The sequence below is a fragment of the Canis lupus genome, chromosome 14 (genome assembly GCF_003254725.2).
Source record: "Canis lupus dingo isolate Sandy chromosome 14, ASM325472v2, whole genome shotgun sequence".
NCBI lineage: Eukaryota > Metazoa > Chordata > Mammalia > Carnivora > Canidae > Canis > Canis lupus.
In genome coordinates, this window is record NC_064256.1 from 30,675,985 (window position 1) to 30,699,866 (window position 23,882).

The 23,882-nt window shown below is 35.8% G+C and overlaps 1 protein-coding gene across 1 annotated transcript in view; it reads right to left on the reverse strand.

Moving 5' to 3' along the window:
• Positions 1-23,882, reverse strand: part of CRPPA (CDP-L-ribitol pyrophosphorylase A) — a gene marked incomplete at its 5' end in the record, with an annotated part of 293,261 nt that overhangs the window by 149,271 nt on the left and 120,108 nt on the right. The window contains one exon of the mRNA XM_035698317.2: positions 12,830-12,924. Within this exon, the coding sequence (XP_035554210.2) occupies positions 12,830-12,924 (95 nt within the window). The remainder of the gene's footprint in view (positions 1-12,829; positions 12,925-23,882) is intronic.

Consider the following 23,882-nt stretch of genomic DNA (forward strand, 5'->3'; position numbering starts at 1 on the left):
TATTTTTGATGTTTTGTTTAACTAGTATGTCATACACTGGATCTAGTTAGGTCTTTAAGAAAAAGCACAGATCCATAAACTCACTGGACACAACCTTGAGGGCATCAGTCAAAATAAACTAGGTATCACAGATAGCCTCAACAAAGCCAAAGTATGCCCTACACTCAGGAAAACAAATGTGGCTCAGTTATATCCTGCTGGTCATTGGTGGTTACACAGAACAATAATTAAATTATGTGCTCCAGGAAACAGGAAGGAATAGATAAGCAAATACACGAAAATCCTCTATAGCCCCTGTTTGTTGCAAATATAAGATAAGCGTTCTTTAAGAACTTCATTTCTTTTATTATATGAATGAAAAATGGGTTAAAAAGACCCATGCTTGTAGGAGTAAATGTGATGTAAGGAAACATTAAATACTACATATCATCTTCTACTGAATTTTACTTTAAGAAGAAAAAGCTAACATAATCTTTTTATAGATATAACTGATTTTTGTCATTTCTGGCTCAAGTTTTCTATCAGTTCATTTTGCTCTTAGGACAAAATATAAGTAATAATAAAAGCAGCACTAGTAGTAGTAGTAGTAGTAGTAGTAGTAGTAGTAGTAGTAGTAGTAGTAACCTTCATAGAGCCTGTCCCCATGTCCCAACACTTCACCTCCACTTCAATCACAGGAGTCTTATTTGAGCCCACTCAACAAAGCTCTTTGAATGCCTTTTACACACTATTCCTCCCAGTTTTCTTTCTGCTAACTCCTGATTACACTTCTAAGGTTTAACTAAATGTCCTATCTTTTTTTTTTTATCCACGAATTACTATATTCAACTTTAAAAGTTACATGACAAGACACCTACAGGCTTGATAGAAGCATGAACTCTTCTCACTGCAGCATTCCAGCTGTTCCCTCTTTAAATCTCAAGCCGAATTCGTAGATTTTCAGGATGATTTGAAGGTTATTTAGGTAATTTGATGGGTACAGGTGACTTGGGGACCCTACTCTTCCGCCATCTTGCCCCGCCTCCTCAATGTCCTATCTTCTAAGAGATTCTAGCTCACTAACCTCCTTCTGCAACCTAAATGATTTTCTGGGACTTTCTCACACATTAGCATACTTTACTTTTTGCTTAGAATAGTTATCACCATTTGTAACTAAACATCTTTTTGTATTCACTTACTGTGTTATCCCCCACTGGACAGTATATTCCAGATAACCCTTGAAGAAACCATATTTGTTTAGTTCAACTCTCTATATCCAGTGGCTCAACCTTGACACTTACGTATTATTTAGTAAGTAAATTAGGTGATTAAAGACTAATGAAGAATCCATATCTTCTACTTATACATCCCTTACTACTCAGCACAGTATATACATCATTAACTATTATTATCATTTGTTGAGCTAGAAAACAAGAAGAGACTCTTCCATTACTGTCTCATGTATATCTGGAGAGTTCTATCTTTAAAGTAGGTATGGTCTATGAAATACTTCAGACTCCTTAAGAGATCAAAGAAGGAATGTAATACGCCTGATAATAAAGCTTTCAAATTCAAGTATGAGTGAAATGTTCATGTGTATGGAGGGTGGGAAGGGTGTCCCTTACTTAGTTCTTTATTTTTACTTTGTAATCAACCTCTTTCATGTATTTGGTGTGCATCATTAGAGTTTAGATATTCAGTTCACCCCCTCAAGTGTGTTTCAAAATACTGATAACTACACGAAGCATGTTCAATATCTTCCCATAGTCTCAATGAGAATCATTTTTTCTTTTCATTCCAATAAAACAATCTTCCCATCGTGTACTGAGCAGCTCTACACCTGCATTGCTCTGCCCAGTAGGTGTCTGGATTTCAATACTGGTGACTTCAGCCATTTTGTGTGTTATTTTCAAAGTGAGACAAAAGCTCTGAGAGGTAATTAATAAATTAATTAATTAATTAATTAAATTAGAAAATGTGGTGTTTTGTGTTTCTAAGTTATGGACTGAACAATGACAAGATAGATTTGCCCTTTTGGGGCAGAAAAATATATAAAACTAAGTAATTTCTTACCCAAGGGGACTTCTTCCTGACTTTAAGTATAAACTCTTAAACATCTGCTGTTTGGTTCTTTTACCTTTTCTTAGAAGAATATTAAGTACAAACCATAATGAATCAATTAGCACCTTCACTCATTAGTTGTATGATCTCAGGCCAACCATTAAACCACAGAGTTTTTCTATTTCTATTTATAAAATAAAAGGGGTAGATTATTTTTTTTATTTATTTTTTATTGGTGTTCAATTTACTAACATACAGAATAACCCCCAGTGCCCGTCACCCATTCACTCCCACCCCCCGCCCTCCTCCCCTTCTACCACCCCTAGTTCGTTTCCCAGAGTTAGCAGTCTTTATGTTCTGTCTCCCTTTCTGATATTTCCCACCCATTTCTTCTCCCTTCCCTTCTATTCCCTTTCACTATTATTTATATTCCCCAAATGAATGAGAACATATAATGTTTGTCCTTCTCTGACTGACTTACTTCACTCAGCATAATACCCTCCAGTTCCATCCACGTTGAAGCAAATGGTGGGTATTTGTCATTTCTAATAGCTGAGTAATATTCCATTGTATACATAAACCACATCTTCTTTATCCACTCATCTTTCGTTGGACACCGAGGCTCCTTCCACAGTTTGGCTATCGTGGCCATTGCTGCTATAAACATCGGGGTGCAGGTGTCCTGGCGTTTCATTGCATCTGTCTCTTTGGGGTAAATCCCCAACAGTGCAATTGCTGGGTCGTAGGGCAGGTCTATTTTTAACTCTTTGAGGAACCTCCACACAGTTTTCCACAGTGGCTGCACCAGTTCACATTCCCACCAACAGTGTAAGAGGGTTCCCTTTTCACCGCATCCTCTCCAACATTGGTTGTTTCCTGCCTTGTTAATTTTCCCCATTCTCACTGGTGTGAGGTGGTATCTCATTGTGGTTTTGATTTGTATTTCCCTGATGGCAAGTGATGCAGAGCATTTTCTCATATGCATGTTGGCCATGTCTATGTCTTCCTCTGTGAGATTTCTCTTCATGTCTTTTGCCCATTTCATGATTGGATTGTTTGTTTCTTTGGTGTTGAGTTTAATAAGTTCTTTATAGATCTTGGAGGGGTAGATTATTTTAAAGAATTAAGGTACAGGGCAGCCCGGGTGGCTCAGCGGTTTAGCACCGCCTTCAGCCCAGGGCGTGATCCCGGAGGCCTGGGATCGAGTCCCACGTCAGGCTCCCTGCATAGAGTCTGCTTCTCCCTCTGCCTGTGTCTCTATGCCTCTCTCTCTCTGTGTCTCTAATTAATAAAAAATATAATAAAATCTTAAAAAAAAAAAGAATTAAGGTACATAGCACAGTCTCTGGCACATAAAAGGCACTCTAATTGTTAGTGTTGTCGCTGTTTGAGAGAAAACATTTTGCTAAGTCTTTCTGTGGATTAACAGTTTTTAGGCAAATTTAGAAGCCAGGATTGATTTTGCATGTATGAATCACATCTTCCAAGTCAACCAAGATTCTATAAAATTACAAAGTTAATTTTTTAATTCTACATTAATTCTTAGATTTAAATTAAGAGGTTCTTAAGAAAAAGTGGTACTTTTTTTTAAAGATTTATTTATTTATTTGAGATAGAGAGCGTGCACTAGCAGGAAGGGCAGAGGGAGAAAGAATCTCAAGCAAACTGCATCCTGAGCATGGAGCCTGACCTAGGTTGTGATCTCACTACCTGTGAGCTCATGACCTCACACTTAAAAGACTGCCACCCAGGCACCCCATCAGTGGACTTCTCTTTTTTGAACATTAGCATTTATTATACAAATTAAATCCATAACTTCAAATCAAGCCTAATTCTTTAAAGTTCCAAAGTTATCATGTATGTTTATAGATCAATTAGATACTTAAAATTCAGAGAGAAATTTAAGTGCTTAAAAATTAGAAATATCAAGCAGAGCACATATAAAGAATAAAAGGAAAAAGATTCTCGGAAGATATTGTTTTAATCTTGAAGTCACTGTAGATCTCTCCATAAAAATAGTAAAAGAAAAAATTTCAAAACCAAAATCTGTAGATATTATCATCAGAATGCCATTATTAGTGGGTAGGGATAAACTGCCAGCAACTATAAAGACCTCCATCATTTAAGATACTGTACAGTCCAAACTGGAGGGAAAAAAAGGAGTCCAAAGAAAGTAGTACAAAATTATCATCAGGTACTCTCTGGATAGGTCAGCAGGCCATTCTGGAAAGAACAGCAAAAACTGAAAGAGGCCTTCCAACTCAAAATTGAAAACAAATGAGGCGCATGAAGGTTTTAACTCTGCTGGGGATTAGTAGGAGTCTGGGCCCAAACTAAGAAAGCATCTTCTAAGTCAAAGCATCCACCAGAGAATGATAGAGATGAATTAGGAGTTTTAGAGAAGATCCAGGTAAAGGAGAAAGGTAGCAGAGATGGAAGCTTAGAAAGAGCATGGCCATATCTTCCATCTTCTCCTAAATAAGTGAATAAGAAGCACATGACATTAAGCTTTAAAAATTATTGACTCACCCTTTTCTCCTAAAAATCAGATTTAAAAAAACAAAAAAACAAAAAACCACTCTTACTTAAAAAGTAGCAACAAGGGAAGACCTCAAATCTTGTAAGAAATAAAAGAATAGGATGTCCAGGTGGCTTAGTCAGTTAAGTACCCAACTCTTGATTTCAGCTCAAGTCATGATCTCAGAGATTGTAGACGTAGCCCCACATCAGGCCCTGCACTGGCCATAGGGCCTGCTTAAGATTCTCTCTCTCTACCTCTGCCCCTCCAACCCCATCCCCTAGTTCTTGTGGGCATGCACACTCAAACAAATAGCCAAATAATGCCCCTACAAGCAATACACACGCGCACATATGAAAGACACTTACAAAACAAGAGAAAGATGCAATCCAACATTTATTAAAAAAAAAAAAAAAAAAACAATAGTTTATTCATGAGAGGCATACAGAGAGAGGCAAGACATAGGTAGAGGGAGAAGCAGATCCCCTGTGGGGAGCCTGATGTGGAACTCAATCCCAGGACCCTGGGATCATGACCTGAGCCAAAGGCAAACACTCAACCACTGAGCCACCCAGGTGCCCCACTAACCCAACATTTAATAATAAGCTAAAACAAAATTAAAGAACTATACAAGTCAGACTCTGAATAAATCAGAAACAAGGTGATTAGAACAAGAAATTAGGAAAATGAGAAAATGTTTCAGAAATGAAGGGTAAATTAGTAAGAATAGCAAAGAAAGTATCACAGATAATACCTGAAGAGAAGTATAAAATCTGAAACAGGGATCCCTGGGTGGCGCAGTGGTTTGGCGCCTGCCTTTGGCCCAGGGCGCGATCCTGGAGACCCGGGATCGAATCCCACGTTAGGCTCCCGGTGCATGGAGCCTGCTTCTCCCTCTGCCTGTGTCTCTGCCTCTCTCTCTCTCTCTGTGTGACTATCATAAATAAATAAAAAATTTAAAAAAAAATTGTTTAAAATCTGAAACATGAAAAGCTTAAATTTAAAAAAAATTTTAAAAAAATTAAAAATAATTTTTTTTTAAACCAAGAGAAAGTAATACCTATAAGGATGGGCAAACAAATAGGAATATTGTTCAAAGAAAACTAAAGCAATGGAATGGAAAAATAAACAATAATGCCATGACAATTTCATGAAATAAAAAGATGTGAAATTATACTATAAAGGAACACATTGTGTACATAGGAATATTAACCCAAAAGGGCCAACACTAAGAAAATCTAGTACAACTGGACTTTAAAGAAAAAAATTTCACTCAGTACCCAGGTAAAGAGACCAGATTTTTTTTTTTTAATTTTTATTTATTTATGATAGTCAAACAGAGAGAGAGAGAGAGAGAGGCAGAGACACCAGCAGAGGGAGAAGCAGGCTCCATGCACCGGGAGCCCAACGTGGGATTCGATCCCGGGTCTCCAGGATCGCGCCCTGGGCCAAAGGCAGGCGCCAAACCGCTGCGCCACCCAAGGATCCCAAGAGACCAGATTTTAACCACACTTCATCCACACACCTCACGAAATTAAGACAATCCAGTCATATTTAAGATGTTCAAGAAGAAAGGTTTGAACCAGTGTTTTCACTGAGTCAAAATCAAACCTGTACATTTTTAGCCACAGAATAATTTTATTCACATGCAAGAACTTGGAATAATGTGTCAAGGAACCCTCCCACCTGGGAAATCTCCTGGAACATTAGTTTCAGAGAAACAAAATGACCTGCAAAATATCAACATAAGTCTTCTTCAAATTAAACAACCATTTACTTACAGATCCTAAGAATAAATGATTGTTTTGAGGGAAACAATATAGTATGTAATCACATATGAATGAGAGAGAATATAAAAACGGTTTGCTGCCATTTTATAGATGTTACCTGATAGTTAATGAAACAACACTGAAGGCAGAGGTAGGAGGAAGATGACACTAGTTATTTTCCATACTGCCCAGAAGACAAACCCAGTAGACAAGAGCCAAAAGACTTTAAATTAATATTAATAAACAGGTAATTCACAAGAATACTTAAATAGTCATCAAGGGAGGACAGGAGAAAAATCTTTATAAATGCAAAACAATATCCATTATACAGACACTGATAAACAGTGTAAGGAATAAACCATAAACTTCTAAAAACTAGTTACCCAGAGAAGAGGGAGGCAACAGGGTACAGAAGACAGAGACAAAATTTAGACTTTTTCTAGTATAATTTGCTTTGTAGATTTTATTTTGATAAAAGTTCATATAAAATTAGAAAACAAATTCCTTTTAAAAAAAGCAATATCTAAAAATAAGTCAAATGATTTTGTGTATCTAGATAGTGCCATTATCAGTTAGAAGTACTATTCCAAATGACTGGAAAATACATTTGATTATACATCATCAATAGGATATACCCTAGAGACAGTAGAGGAAAGAATACTTTACATTATTTTCAGGAATCAATTACAATGAAATAAAGCAAATGTGTTATGTTGGAATTATGTAAAAAAAATTCTAAGTTTCACCACTAGAGACAGGTGACAGAGATAAAACACATTTTTTTAAAAATCCTGCAACCCCAATTCTAATATCAATTGGAAACATCAATAAGAATTCAGGATGTGTTTTATTTTTAACAAATGCAGGAAACTGTGTTTCCAACCTCTGTTCAACAAACTAAAAACTGGAAATAATGACTAGTTTAGCAGCAGCCATCCAGAGAACTGGTTGGTTCCAGGTATGGTCAGGAAATGAGTCGAGAGGTCAAGATGAATATAGAATATCATGTCACACCAGAGAGCAGGAAAGTTATCAGACTATTAGCATAATGAGAAAAGGATTCAAGCTAACTTGAAGAGGCTTCTTACAAACAGTCAAAACTGGACCATTTGAGTATTAGTAAAACTATGACTGCTATGGATTGAATCATATCAAATATATTTTAAAACCATGACTCTATCTATAACCTTTAAGAAACCCCATTGATACCCTCTAGAACAGAAGACACAATTCCACATTCTTGAATTTTACTTTGTATCATTTTGCAACTTTTATTTAATAATGGCTCTAGCCACTGAAATACAAAAGACCAGATTTACATACTTCCTGGGAGAAGTATATATCAGCTATGAAAAAAATCATCTATTTTTTTTCAGTCCAAATCTGAACAAACCTCTGTATCTTACTATTAATTTCCTATTAATTTTCAAGATATATAGGAGACCAGCAGACTTGTTAAGTGAAACCACAAGGTTGTAATGAGTAAAACCCACACTTTGGGCATTTCTAAAGGGACAATTTACTCCATTTAAATTTAAAAAAAAAAAAGAGAGAGAAAAAATGTAGATTAAAAAACAGACATACAAACTCATGATTATTTGTGGACAATTTTGAAAGAGAATGAAAAGTACACTGAAAGATACAATGTTTCAAACAAACGGGAAACAGAAAGAATATATAGCAGGACTGGAGAAAAGTGAACAACTGCTGGACATCTGAAGATACTAAGTATATTGTGGAGTGTTATTATTATTACAGTTTAAAAGACAAACTTTTTTGTGCATTTACATATTGAGGTATTTATAGATGAAGTAACAGGATATCTGAAATTTTCTTCAGAATGATGAGGGGTAATTGAGAGGCTGTTGGTTTTGGCTAGTTAGCTCCTTTATCACTGATTTGAGAACTATTCGAATGTTTCTGATCAACTCCGTCATTTGTCATATAGATTACCTGATAAACTCAAGTACTAAGGACTAGTTTTCATATAAATTAAGTTGTGCCTCCATTGATTTAACTAAAAAATTATAGTGTGGTTGGATAATGACTGCTAATAGAGAAGACTCAGACTTCACATATCACAAGAAGCTAGGAGGGCCATCGTGATGGGTATTTTCTAACTTAGTAACAAATATATGTTTCTGGCAGACAACTTCTAAAAGAGACCCACTAACAATTTTACCACCTCTTAGTATTTACAATCTCACATAATCCCCTCCTCTTGCATCTGGTTTGGATATATTGACTTGCTTTGAATGAAGAGAGTAAGACACAAGCAATGGGATGTTACTTGTAAAATCAAATTACAAAAAGAAAACTGCCTTCAGTCCTGAATGCCATGCTGTGAGGCAGCTCAGTGAATAAATCCACATAGAAAGGGATTAAGGTTTGCCAACAACTACTTGCATAAATTTGGGAGCAGATCCATTTGCACTTGGATGATTCAGGTGAGACTGTGGCCTCAGCCTACAGAGAACAGCTTGACTATAATCAAATTAAAGACCGTGAATCAAAGCCAACTGGCTGTCCTGTGCCTAGACTTCTGTCTCACAAAACTGTGACATGGTGAATTTTTATTATTTAAGGTCACTAACTTGGGGATAATTAGCTGTGAAGAAAGCATAGAGCAATACAAAATACAATGCTCAAGTTAGTAATAACAAGTCATCGTCATTTATCCATTAGTTTATATAACATTCAATAAATCTCCCTCACATATCAAGACTGCAGTAAGCTCTGGGAAGACTTCAGATCCCTCAGTTGAGAGATATTAAGATAAAACTCAAGTGTTTTGGAATTTTATTTGCTTCGGGGGTGTGATAGAAAATAGGTGAAAGATTACACCAGGTTTAGGGAACTAGGCAAACCATATACTCGTCAGAGGCTGAAACCTTAGCAGATGGAGGACAACTGCTTCCAACAAGACTTTGTGAAATGTGGAATATTACCAACACTTAAGTTTGAGAATCTGAGAAACTTCTAATTGAATTTATAATTCTGAAAAACAAGCTAGTGAAAAATTAAACACACAGGGCTAGAGAATAATTTTATCTCTAGCAAGTAGACGATATGTGAAGCAATCAGCACAGCTTCCTAGAGAAAACCATTCACCTATGTAGAGAATCCTAAAAAGTATGAACAGTATCCCATAAACAAAACTAAGAGGAAGCCACAAACAAAAAAGGAGCTTAAGAAAAACAAGATGTTACAAAATGGGATGAGATTCCTTCTGGAAGAAAGCATTAGACAAAAGGGTCAAGTGCTGCCCTCCATCAATGTAAGGACTGGTAAATGTCTTGTGGATTGCTCAAAGGGTCACTGAGGACCTTGCTGAGAGCAGTTCCTGCAGAAGGTGGGGCTGGAAATCAGGCTGCAATGAAATGAGGAATGAGCAGTTAAACTATTCTAATCGAGGCTGGCTTCTGGGTAACTTGAGTTAAGAGGAGCTTTGTTTTGTTTCAATTAATGGAAGGAACGTGAAGATACTAGGATGTTCGTGGGGAAGTGGAGGGAGGGGAATCAGAACTCAGAAGAGCAAACAATCTTAATAAGAGCATGGCCACAGATGCAGGACTCTTCAGAGGCCTGGTGTCAAGAAGACAAGGATGTAGCCATGTGGGAGTTTGTAATTATGCTCCGGAGACAAGATGGTGTCTAATAACAGGGGTAAAGATAGTGGGATTGGACCAGCATTTCTCAAATGAAGGGGAATTTTGCCCCATCTAGGCAAACAACATCTAGGCAACATTTACTAATAACTGGAGATGTTTTGGTTGCTACAACGAGAGGCATCTGATGAGTTTTGGCCAAAGATACTGCTAAACAGTGTACAATGCACAAGATAGACTCTCACAACAAAGAATTATCTAGCTCAAAATGCCAACAGTGAGGTTAGAAAACTGGGGTTCAATATTTGAGGAAAGTGCAGAAGGTTTAGAATAGTCATAGAGGAGGATTGGAGACTTGACTATACAAGAGAATAAGACACAAGTGGAGACCAGTATTTTTTAATGGCAACAATCTGCACTGCTGTATAATTTTCTCCAGTGGTATTGAGTCAAGGCTTAGAGAAGTGAAAACTTAGACTAATACATGGATGGAATTTTAACCAAAGGTGTGTATTTGAAGGACAAGGGAATTGAGGATATTGGTAGATCTATGATCCAAAGAAGGGCTAGAACATGGTATCGAAACTAGGCAAGGAAGGGTATGAAACAAAATGTAGCTGAAAGAAAGGAAGAATATGGGGGCCCTGGAGTTTCCTATAAAATTCAAATATGCACAAGAGTAACTTAGCAAAAGATATGGATTGATAGGGATCCCTGGGTGGCGCAGCGGTTTGGCACCTGCCTTTGGCCCAGGGCGCTATCCTGGAGACCCGGGATCGAATCCCATGTCGGGCTCCCGGTGCATGGAGCCTGCTTCTCCCTCTGCCTCTCTCTCTCTCGATCTCTATGTGTGACTATCATGAATAAAAAAAAAAAAAAAAAAAAAACGTAAAAAAATAAATAAATAAATAAATAAATAAATAAATAAAAATTAAAAAAAAAGATATAGATTGACAAAACACTATGGTCAGAACTTAAGGAATAGCCTTAGTACTACTTATTTTTTCAGCACAGTTAAGATGATAGCAATAATATGAAGACTGGATCTGATGGGGAGGTAGATGAAGGTCATTGGATTGGAAATGAAAAGGATAAGGATCTGAGAGGCCAAACTGATGAATAAATCACACAAGGCCAGCAATGTACCATTGTGTGTAACCCCATTTCATGTCACTTCATCGCTAAACAGATACAGGAAAAAAAAAGAATAAGTATTGTAATAATTGTAACCAAAAGAACTTACACAGGGTCTAATACTAGAAAAACCAATAAAGGAATTAGTCACACTGAATACAACAGCTGGATACTCAACAAAAGCATAAAATCCCAGCTCTCTAAACTTAAGGTTGATCGATGGCCAGAGTTCCACTAATATTCTTTCAGTGTCTCATCTCAGCGACTTCTGCACTGACTAGATAAAGAGTAAATGAGAACCCCGTACAGGGCTGTCTGCTCAGTGAGGACACTGCTTCTCCCTCTCCTCCCTGCTCATGTTCTATCTTTATTATCTCTAATAAATAATTTTTTAAAAAAAGAGATTACTCAACAGCAAAAGACTATTTCTGAGGTAAAAGGGTGCTTCAATGTGTCAGACAATGGAAAGTTATCAATAATTAAATATTCTGCAAGATGCAGCAGTGAAATTGGGGAAAGGAATTTAGGAACAGATTCTTCACAGGTTAACATGAGGTAAAAAGCAGAGCAAGGTGATAAAATTTCCAAGGATGAAGGGAGAATGTTCAGAAAGTCAATGAAGAGAAGCAACACAGGAAAGTAGACTGCAGTACAACCTTTCTATCTAAGAGATAGCAGATACGGTGCTCATTTTCTTTCAGCTTTGAGTTAGTGCTCCAAGTGCTACTGGTAGAATTTGGCACTGAGTGACATTAATAACACCTGGGGGAGCTTGTTAAAAATCTGGATTCTAGAACTAATATCAGACTACTATTATCAAGGTTTTTACATATTCCAGGGCTCTATGCTCTTAACATTTGGTGTATCTATTCAGGACTAAAGTTTGGGAACTAGTAGTATTCATTACTTAATACACTTTTCCTCATCATCAAATTTAATTACTATAGTTCATTTTCACCAAAAATTTACAGGCCAGATGCTTTCCTAAGTACTTTAAATTTTAGTCAAATTTAGGGCAGCCCGGGTGGCTCAGCGGTTTGGCGCCACCTTCAGCCCAGGACATGATCCTGGAGTCCCAGGATTGAGTCCCACGTCGGGCTCCCTGCATGGAGCCTGCTTCTCCCTCTGCCTGTGTCTCTGCCTCTCTGTGTGTGTGTGTCTCTCATGAATAAATAAATAAAATCTTTAAAAAATTTTTTAGTCAAATTTAAACTTTAAATTCAATCTTTAAAGTTATTTTATTCAACTCTCTTAATGACTTTACAAAGCAGATGTTATTGGCATTTTCAATTTAAGATAAGGAAGTTAGGCAATAAAGCTGACATCTGAGTACAGACAGTCCTAACAGGGCCCATTTCCCTTCTAAGTGTGCCATCATGTTAAAATTAACTAAAATGAACTTTTTACTTTGGCTTTTAATTATAATTTGATCATGTATATTGTTAAAAGATCATCACATGTTTATCATAAGCCCAGATAGATGGTTATACATTTTAATTGAAACAGGGAAATTACTTAGGGTTAAATCATTTTGTCAAACAAAACATTTCAAAACAAAAAGTTGTCATAGAAGTAAATAATGGAAGTCATTAGTGGTAAAAGTTACAAATAGTTCCTATGGACCTCCTCACACTTAATATTACTTCTTTCATTTCCTTATCCCGATTAGGTACAAATTTAAGAAGTTCATCAGCTCAAAAACAGAGAACAAAGGGAACTCAACTCTTATATGTCATAAAACTCAATCTTTGAATACTTACGTTTAGTTCATTTTTTAGTATTTCTTCAAGATGATGTCCCACATGATTCTCATCTTTTGTGTCCATAACTATGCAAATGTGTTGTGAAATTCTTTCTGAGATAAAAAGGAAAAAAAGATTGTTTCAAAGAGAAAAATGGAACAAAGTCCTAGCATTCTAAGACTGAGGCTTACCTGCTGTTCGTAAATGTTGAACTACAAAGGTTTTACTTTCAGGCCAGTGAAGTAACTTGGAATTCACACTGATAAGTCCTTCGTTTGTTATTACCCAAATCAAAAAAGGTATGTATTCAACCCTGTGTAGGTGACTAACCAGAACGTTGTGTAAGCAACAGAAATAAGCTATCTTAGGATACATTTGAAAAGGACTAACTGAAAGTAACAGCTATTTGGCTTGACAATTCAATCCTCCTACATTCACCATGGGTCTCCTAGAATCTGATAAAATTCCATCTCTCACTCACATCCCCTCTTCAGGCTAGAAAGTTTCTCCTGTGTGCAGCACATGGTGCCACCTAGTACCCTGGGTGAGTATAGCAGTTTCCTTGGCTTTCTTCTCAATTTGGTCAATTGAATACAATTAAGTTCCTGCCTATTTAAATGTTACCACAAGTGAAAAGAGCTAAACCAATTTTCTTCAAATTTGTTAGACCTCTCTGACATGATCTGATTCAAAAATAGAAGCCATATGACATAAAAATGTTCATCTTTGTTAAGCCTCGATGCACACTCAAAAAAAATATGCTGTCCTCCTCTACAGTAGACTATCTAAGACGCTAAGAAATAGCTATACTGCTGCCAATTAAAAAGACATAGCATGTTATCATGTCAGAAAAATTTTAAAGGCCTAATTTTAAATAAGAAACCTCAATCAAGTTAGTTTATCATTTAACCCAGGAGCTTTTACATGGACAGATCTATATTATTTGGTGTACATAAACATTGATATAGTGATAGTTTATCATTTTTCTAAGCCAATCTGGGGACAATAGACCCATTAAAACATTAACAATATCACCAATTAACAATATCGTCAACTCTTAGTACTACCTCCTTCCCTCTTATCAAGAATATTATATGGTGCTGGAGCTGTATGTTCTATGTACCAATCTTCACTGTGACCCTTCATAATTTTCTGAAACCATGTAATAGATTCCAGAAATGTGAGTTCAGAAAGGAATTCTTTTCATGATTACTCTTGCTGAGGATTCATCAATTTTATTAACATTTTCAAAGAAAACCTTTGATTTTCTTGTATGTTTATTTTCTAGTTCTTGGATTTCTACTACCCAATATTTTCTTCCTTCTACTATCTTTGGATTTAGTTTGCTATTTTCTTGAAAAAGATGCTCATATTGTTTAGTTCCAGCTTTTCCTTTATTCTTATATTTAAATTTTCCTTTAATTCACCTTAGCTTTATTTCAAACATTGTGATTTTTTCATTAGTTTAAATTATTTTTAGTTTAGGGGACTTCATTCACTTTTGTTGTAAACATTTTGTAATTTCTACTATAATTTCTCAGTTATTTCTCATGAAGTTCTTATGGATTACATAAGCATTTTTTTGCTTGCTGTACAATAAATTACCATAAATTTAGCAAACACCTACTAACTAGTTCCAAACTCTGTATGTCAGCAAGAAAAACATGTATGGACATGATAAAGCAAAGGAAACAATATATAAACAATGGGTGAACTAATGTATCTAGGTTTAAGACAGATGGAAGTTAAGTGTACTATTCTTTCATCTTTTGTTTCAAAGTACACTAAACATTTAGTACACTAAAATAAATATTCTACTCCCTAACACAAATAAGGTACAATTAAAAAAACATGAATGTGTGCGTGTGCGTGTGTATAAACATATATATAGTTTATACAGCATAGAGTAGGAGGTCTTCCAAGTTATTTTTTAAACAATATTTTAAATATTGGAGGTGGTGGATGTGCTAATCTTACTGTGGTAATCACTTTACTATATATACATATATCAAATCATTACAGTTCATACCCTAAACCTGCATGTTATATGCAAATTATACCTTAATGAAGCTGGATAAAAAATAAATTCACCTCTCTATTCAGTGACGATCAACTGAAAAAACATAAAAGTCTATATTGAAGGCAATTTAACAATAAAGAAGGTCAATCTTTTATCATGGTGATTTCTATTCTGTCTGCCAATGTCTTTAATACCCAGTTATTTATACTCCACAATAGTCCAATGTCCATGCCACTATGTCCTTTACCCTAATAATATAAAATCCCCCACCTGTCCAGTGTCATTCACAGTCTACACCAGGTTGAATCTTCATCAGTTCCCCAATTCAATGTTTCTCAACGTTGGTTGCACAAAGTCAACTGAGGTTTTGTTTTGCTTTTATATGTTTCCAATATACACTCTTGAAACCCACCCATCAATATTCTTGCCCTTTTTGAAGCTCCAAAAGTGATTGAGATATTCAGTCACACTGAAAACCTTTGTTTATTCATTGCATTGATTTTCTGTAATGCGAGGCTTATAAAAGTCTTCTCTTTAAAAAGAAGCATGTTGATTGCCTACTATACCTGATTAATCCCCCCAAAATGGTGTGACTCTTTTCGAGTATCATTCTTTTGGAGTAATTCTGCAATTTAATCTTCTCCATACTATAGCAATTGGAGGGTGCTGAGAAAAAAGCATTGTTAGTCAATTGCCTTTGAGATTTCTAATGTCCAACTATTTTTAAAAACCCAAATTCACTCAATTCTTACTCTGTTCTGCATGGCTCACTGGAGTTCACAGTTTAACCATTTCTTGCCCAATTTTACAAAGGCAATATAAGAAAAGACATGCAATGTTCATCAATTACAGAAAAAGGCAAGTCCTGGACATTTAATGATGTTTATTAAATTACTGAGCCCCAGGATGGGTGGCTTATTTTTTTTTTAAAGATTTTATTTATTTATTCATGCGAGACACAGAGAGCGAGAGAGAGGCAGAGACACAGGCAGAGGGAGAAGCAGGCTCCATGCAGGGAGCCAGACGTGGGACTCGATCCAGGGTCTCCAGGATCACGCCCTGGACTGAAGGCAGCGCTAAACTGCTGAGCCACCGGGGCTGCCCTGGGTGGCTTATGGGTTGAACAAGTGTCTTTGGCTCAGGGCATGATCCCAGGGTCCTGGGATCGAGTTCCACAGAGAGCCTGCTTCTCCCTCTATGTCTTTGTCTCTGTGTCTCTCATGAGTAAATAAAATCTTAATAAAAACTTACTGAGCCCCATGCAATTTTTTTAAATGTTATAGGAATCCAATTCAATATCCAAAAAATTCCATAAGTAGTATATTCATACTTTAACAATATTTGACATGTGTGAATCATACAGAGACTAAAAATCAATTTTTTAAAAGATTTTATTCATTTATTCATGAGAGACACAGAGAGAGAGAGAGAGAGAGAGAGAGAGAGAGAGAGGCAGAGACACAGGCAAAAGAAGAAGCAGGCCCCATGCAAGGAACCCGATGTGGGTCTCAATCCTGGGACTCCAGGATCAAGCCCTGGGCCAAAGGCAGGCACCAAACCACTGAGCCACACAGGGATCCCCTGAAAATCAATTTCTATGTAAAGCCAAACTTTCTACACCGAATTTATAAATATAAAAGAAATGAAGGAAACATGGAATAAAAGAGCCAACATTGAGATTTTGATGAGGGTTAAATAATTAATATACCTGAAGTTACATATAGTGCCTGCTACAAGTAAATCCCAAGTGTTCACATAATAATGGTTGCTATGATTACATGAATTCAACAAAAATACAAATTAAAATTCTTTTTATCTACTCAAGATATGACCCATCTCTAACTTCAAATACTCCCTGTGGTCTTAATTATTTCAGAATTTGTTAAAAAGGGCCGGGGGAGGGGCAGCACCTCGGTAGCTCAAGAGTTAAGCATCAGATTCTTGGTTTTGGCTCAGGTCATAATCTGAGAGTCCCGAATCAAGCCCTAAGTCTGCGGGCCCCCTGCTCTCAGTAGGGAATCTGCTTCTCCCTTCTCCCTCTACCCCACCCACCCTGGCTCATGCTCTCATTCTCAAATAAATAAAATCTTTTAAAAAAAAAATCTCAATTTGTCCCACTAATCCTTTTCAAATTTCAAAGTTTCACACAAAATGCAGTAATTACATAAAAGAGTGAAGTACACATCTTGAGGAACAGTCCTGTTTTCTTCCCTGAATTTCTTTGAAACTAAAATGGATACCTTCTGATTGTTCATATATTAGTTTATCCATTACATCTGGGTTGAAGCATCTCATGTGATTTCTACTAATAATCCCCAAATATACAGTGACATCCATAACCGGGAATGTTAATGTACTTAAGACCTTCACCAACAGAAGACAACAGAAATGCCTATACTTGTGCCATGAAGGTGGAAACCCCAAATGGGAAAGAATGTAGCTAGAGAAGCAGGGTTCAAATAAATTGAACCTCAATTCTACACTTATACTAGTATCCCACAACAAAGAAAAAGAATCTAATATTTAAAAATCATTTTTTATGAAGCACAAAACTTTCCAAATATGATGAATATTTATTATTTCTCAAAGCAAAGAATTTAACAACTTCCTTCAGGTTAATAATGAAATCGACAGAAACAAAAGCCTTTAGAATTGTTAATCTGTTGTTCTCTAATTATTAATAAAGCACTTCTTAGAAATGTTGTGTTAAAACACAACAATAGCATGGGGGAGGACCATAAAGTCATTTTGCTTCCCGGAATCATAAAAACTCTACCACAAGAATCCAGTTGTTGTTCTCTCCCCAAAAGAGACCATAAAGATAAATTAGAAAAACATTGGAGTGGAGTTAAATTTAGATAATACCTGAACCTGTCAACTTTATTACTAATATTAACTTCTTAGTTTTAGTTGTCACACTTTTTTATACAGTATCTTTTTTCAATCTTCCTAAGAGGATATTATCACATATGAAGTATTTTAATATCTGAACCTGTAGGGTACACTCCCCACCCCCCCCAAAAAATAACTTCTTTAACACATATTTTCTGATTTATACTGAATAACTATTTACATATAGCATCTAGGTGTCACACAGATCAACGCGACTTAATAGAAAATTCTAATGGAACATGACCTTTAGTCTACAGATTAGTATTAAAAAGCTGTAAGCATTAATTAATAAGCCCAAGTTTTTCAGTTAATATCTCATCCCCATGTATGGGAATTTTTCAAGAGTCAGAGTATGTATATAATTGCCAGCAGTAATTATGCCAAAAATAATGTACAATTTGATTTTACTTTATTGGCTAGGCTGATTAATTTTATATGTCAACTTGACTGAGCAATGGGGTGGTTCAGATAATTAGTCAAACTTAATTTGGGTGTTTCTGTGAGGGTATTTTTAGATGTGGTTTGCACTTAAATTGGTAAACTAAGTAAAACCGATTTCCCCATCTAATGTGGATGGGCATCATGTAATCAACTGAAGACCCGAATAGAACAAAAGTTTGACAGGCCAGGAGTGAGAGAGGAACCTCCTGCTTAATGGTCTTCGAACCAAAACATTGGCTTTTCCTGGTTCTACAGCAGCTTGCCAGCTTTAGGGCTTAAACTGTGACACTGGCTTTGTAGATTTTGGACTTGCCAACCTCCATAATCCATAACCACATGAGCCAATTCCTGTGTGTGTGTGTGTGTGTGTGTGTGTGTGTGTGTGTTATGTTTGTTCTACTTTGGAGAACCCTGACAAATACATTAACAAGTAAGTCTAAAACATCTTCAACAGATAACTAATAATTTCCAAGTCTTCATTACAGAATTCCTATATCCTTTTGTCCTATAAAAGGCAATAAATGAACACCCACACCTTGGGCAACACATCTTACTCTTCAGCCAAATTATACCACCTACATTTCTCTAGATGTATCTTGATCTTTGGACTAATGTGTGTGTTCCCCCCTACCTGCAATGCCATTTCATGTCCTTGTCTAATTCTCCAAAAAGGTCTATCTGAAGCATTATCTGCTTTAATGGCTATAGGCTAGTATTTTAGATGGATTGGGTGGGGGATGGGAGAAGGAAGAGGGAAAAAAAGAATAGGGAGATAACAAACTAGGGAGACTTTCTAGAAATTACAATATCCTTACATCTCCAAACGCATAATTCTGATACTTAAAGTTATCTCTCTGAAACACATATAAGCACACAGTCAGGATTTTCCCCATACCCAGGTATGAATCGCTATATTACTGAATCTTAATGGTCCAAAGGAAAGGCCCTCCAGTGTCAAGTTTCAGAAATGAAAATTTACACGTACCTTGGTTCTAATAAACCTATCCACAAAGCTGATGCTCAGGTAGTACACAGCAACAGAGTCATGGGAATCCTTATAGGCAGGAATCATTTTGGTAGTCAGTGTATTTATTCTGATTAATCTGTACTCATGCCATCATAAGCAGTTTTTTGTTTTCTTTTTTCTTTTTTTTTTAATTTATTCACGAGAGACACACAGAGAGAGGCAGAGACACAGGCAGAGGGAGAAGCAGGCTCCATGCAGGGAGCCTGATGTGGGACTCGATCCCGGGACTCCAGGATCATGCCCTAGGCTGAAGGCAGGCACTAAACCACTGAGCCATCCAAGCATGAGGGTATTTTTAGATGTGGTTTGCATTTAAACAGGTAAACTAAGTAAAACTGATTTCCCCATCTAATGTGGATGGGCATCATGTAAACTACTATCCTAAGTAGGTTTAATATTGTTTTTGCCTTTCACCACAGTGGAGATTTTTATACATTATGTCTCTTAATAATCATAACAAGTAGGAATTATTCTCCCCATTTTATAGATTGCGCAACTTGCTGGCTTTATAGCCTCAAAGTCACAGAGCCATGAAATTGTAAACTCCTAGCTTTCAAACTTAAATCTATGTAAAGTTAGTATCCTAAAGGGTAATTTTTCCCTTTCAAATTATTCTGCATTTTTATTTTACTTTTATTAAAATTTTTACTTTGTATTTTATCATTTACTAGTTTTTCTCTCACACAAATCATTAACTCAACTCAGTAAACTAGAATTTACTCACTCACCATCACCTCCACTTCCCCCCCAGGTTTTAACACAGGGCACAAACAAGAAATTATTGAACACTTATCAGTTTCCAGGCTTTGTGCTAGGATCATGACTAAGACAAATTGTTATGGGCTGAATTTTGTCCCCACCAAAGTCACTATGGGAATTCTAACACTGAATATCCTCAGAATGTGACTTTATTTGGAGATACGGACTTTCAGAGGTAAAATGAGGTTAAAATGAAGACAATTAGAGCAGTCCCCCTAAGCTGAAATGACTGGTGTATTTATAAAAAGGCAAATAAAACTAATAAGAGAAAAATTATCAAAGTCAAATCATATGGGGGCACTTGGGTGGCTACCTGGTTGAGCGTCTACTCTGGGCATGATCCCAGGGTCCTGGGATCAGGCCCTGCATTGGGCTCCCCAAAGGAAGCCTGCTTCTCCCTCTGCCTATATCTTTGCCTCTCTCTCCAAGTCTCTCATGAATAAAAATCTTTAGAAAAAAAAGTCAAACCCTAAATAAAACTTTTATAAAAAAAAATAAAGAACAGGAATACACTTCTAAAATTAATGAATGCATGACAGACAGACGTGCCTACCAAACCAGTTAAAATTATAATCTACTATTTCATAACAAGCCAAAAACCATTAATGTAATGAAACCAAACATAAAAGAACTATGTGATTTAGAATTTCAAAAACTCATAAATTAGGTGGTGGCAGTCAGGAATTTAAAAGACTATTTCAGAAATGAGAACTATACAGATATGAGACAGGTACAAAATTTTTAAAAAGACGGGATAAAGATTCAATATAAGAGGACAAATATTGAACTTTAGTAAAGATCATCCAACAAACATAATAGGAATCCATGAAGAAGAAAATACTGAAATTTTTATTTATATACACACACATTCAAGCTTGTCACGGATATAAGTACCTCCAAATATTTACCAATAAAAACCAGTAAAGTTATTAGACTTAAAAATCGTTACTGTAGTCATCTAGATGAAAAATATAGAGATCATAAAGGTAATGAAATAATCATAATTTATTCAATAAAAATACCATAGTTATTCAAGGAAAAAAATTACAAGCTGAGATTTTATATTCAGCAATTGACTTTCAAGTATAAAGCACACAGTTATCAATGTGAATGAAGATGATGATTTTCCTATATTTCCTAAGGAATGTACTAGAGCTCAACTCCTCAGACAACCAAAGACAAGAGAGAGAGAGAGAGAGAGAGAGAGAGAGATGGAATGACTGAGGGACAACATAAAACAGTTACTTCAGAACCATAACTAAATAAGGTCTAAAATTAACTGAACACAGTATATAAAGGTTTCATAATCTGAAAATATAGAGTATAGACAAGAAAATGCAGTAAGAGTGAATGGAATATGTAAAAAATGCAATTCTTTTCAAAAATAGTCTTGGTTGATAGTATCAATACTTTGAGACCTAGAGAGTATGCAGTTGCATACAATATCTGAGTGATTGTAGAATATTCTAAATCTGTTAATTCCTCTATCTTTGAGAACTCTATGGGGTGGAAGATACAATATTGAATTGGAATTATCAGTATAAATTTATGAGGCATTTCACCTTCATGTAAACACACAACAAAAATACTTAAAGTTTATAGGACAGAATGCATTCAGTTGAATACTGAACAAGGAAAATGAGCATTTACCTTTCTATGTAAGCTGTACGATGGGTAAGTAAACTGTAGATGAGCAGTGTTTGTGAAAGTGCCTCAACTAATGTATGAAAACCAATTAAGCAAATTAAAATATCACGATTTTGCAAACACTTGCCATGAATTAATAAATCTAAGCACTGAGTATCATAGGCTGCTATCAGAAAATAAAAGATAACCAGACATTTGGTGTCTCCTAATTAAAAACTCACACCACCTCTTTTCTTACCAGAGATGAAACTAAATCTGAGTAAGCTTCTAAAGCCAGCTGTCACTTTGTAGAAGACAGAAAAATACACAGAAATATGCATAATTGCACCAAGCAAGAATATACATTCATCAAAATTCAAAATAGGGAAGAAGCGACAGATCAAATAGGTTGGGTTCAGCAAGAGATAAATTACAACCAAAATAAAAGGATGGGGAACCTGTAGGGTGAGATTTAAAAAGCCATTAAAAAAAAAAAAAACCACCAAAATCACAACTAAACCATAGCATCTAGAAATGTAAATATGAGTGATAAAGTTCAGAAGAAATGAGAAAATTCCTGTAAAATCTTGATAGCTACTACTTTTGAGGATGGAACAGGTTGTAACTACATAAAAGTGTAAGAAAAAGCCTCTGCTTCGAGTGGCAAAATTCTATTCTTAATCTGGGTGATGTTACACAGATATGCACATTACTCTTCAAGCTACAGATCTGGTTTGGATTTCTGTTATTTGTGGTTTGACAGCAAAATGTTTTAAATAGTAGAAAAAAATATACACAAGTACACTAGTCCTTTTATCCATACTTCTATTCATTCAGAAAGTATCTTTATATAAGATCAAGGGACAAGATAAAGGTCTTAGGTCTTGAGTATATCACATAAGGATACCTAACAAACTGTTAAAACAATGTGTCAACTTTTAAACATTTAAATTAAAAGAAAAGCCAGGAGTGGCTGGCTGGTTCAGTCAGTAGAGCATCTGACTCTTGATCTCAGTCAGGGTCTTGTGTTCAAGCCCCCCACTAGGTGTGAAGCCTACTTTAAAAACCAAATATAAATTTTTAAAAAACAGCAAATTAAGAAAAAAACTTTTAAAAGCATCAAGTAATGAGAGTATAATTTTTATTCACAAGGTATTAAGCATTAAAAATTCAGGTTACCATAGGGAATCCTTTAAATTCTAGTTCATGAAAGCAGTGTAACGAATAAATAAAAGGTATTAGCACCCTTTCAGTAAAAGCAATTGAGCCAGAGAGTGACTCAAATACTGGATGATCTCTCACTCAGTAACTGACAAATATTATGTATAATATCATAATTAAACATACATTCTAACCAAAATCTTATGATGCAGGCAAAATTATCATGTCTTCCTTACATATAAAGATTTAAATGATTTGCCTTGGATTAATTCAGCTAGTAAACTCAAGAGCCAAATTCAAACCAGGCAATCTGGTCTAGAATCGAAACCATCAAACATTCCACATGCTGATAGAACCTATAAGGAAGATAGGTAATTTCCTAATTCAGGAGTTTTCCCACATTTTTTTTTTAATTGAGGCCACACATGTCAAATGGTAGTCTCACACATTCATGGAATATACAGGATGCTCTGCAGTTTCTAACAAGCCCTTCTTTTCCAAATGCTAAGGCATAAGAGGTTGTAATAGAAAACAACATTAGAGCAGGGAAAATATGAAGTCTTCTTTCATTGCTTTTAATTAAGTAGCTAGCAAACTTCCAACACTTACTTTATTTCATTAATTAAAATTTCCATGTTTCCTCTATATAACATCCCTGAAATAGAAACAGCATCTTAGAACTGCTACCCTTAGGGTCATATGAAGATATACTGATCTCGACCTTTCTCTGCATTGGTATGCAGTAAAATTACTGTTTTGTCACTACCCTAATTATAACTTCATTGGAACTTTCTCAGACAGCTCTATAATCTATTCTGTTATTAAGACCATTTGGTAATTTTTTTTTTCAGTTTGATGCATTTTTTTCAGTTCTAGAAATTCCATTTGGCATTTCTTTATATTTTCTATGCCTTTCTTGATACTTTCCATCTTTCAAGAGCTTTACTTATTTGTACTATTTTCATAATCAGGACTTTAAAGTATTTGTCAGATAATTCCAACATCAGTATCATCTCAACAGAAGTATCCAACTGGTTATCTTTCCCCATTTAAGTCTCTACTTTCATGGTTCTTTGTATGCCCACTGATCATGGATTATATCCTGGATATCTAGGTAATATCCTTTCTCACCATGGTCTCTCCTG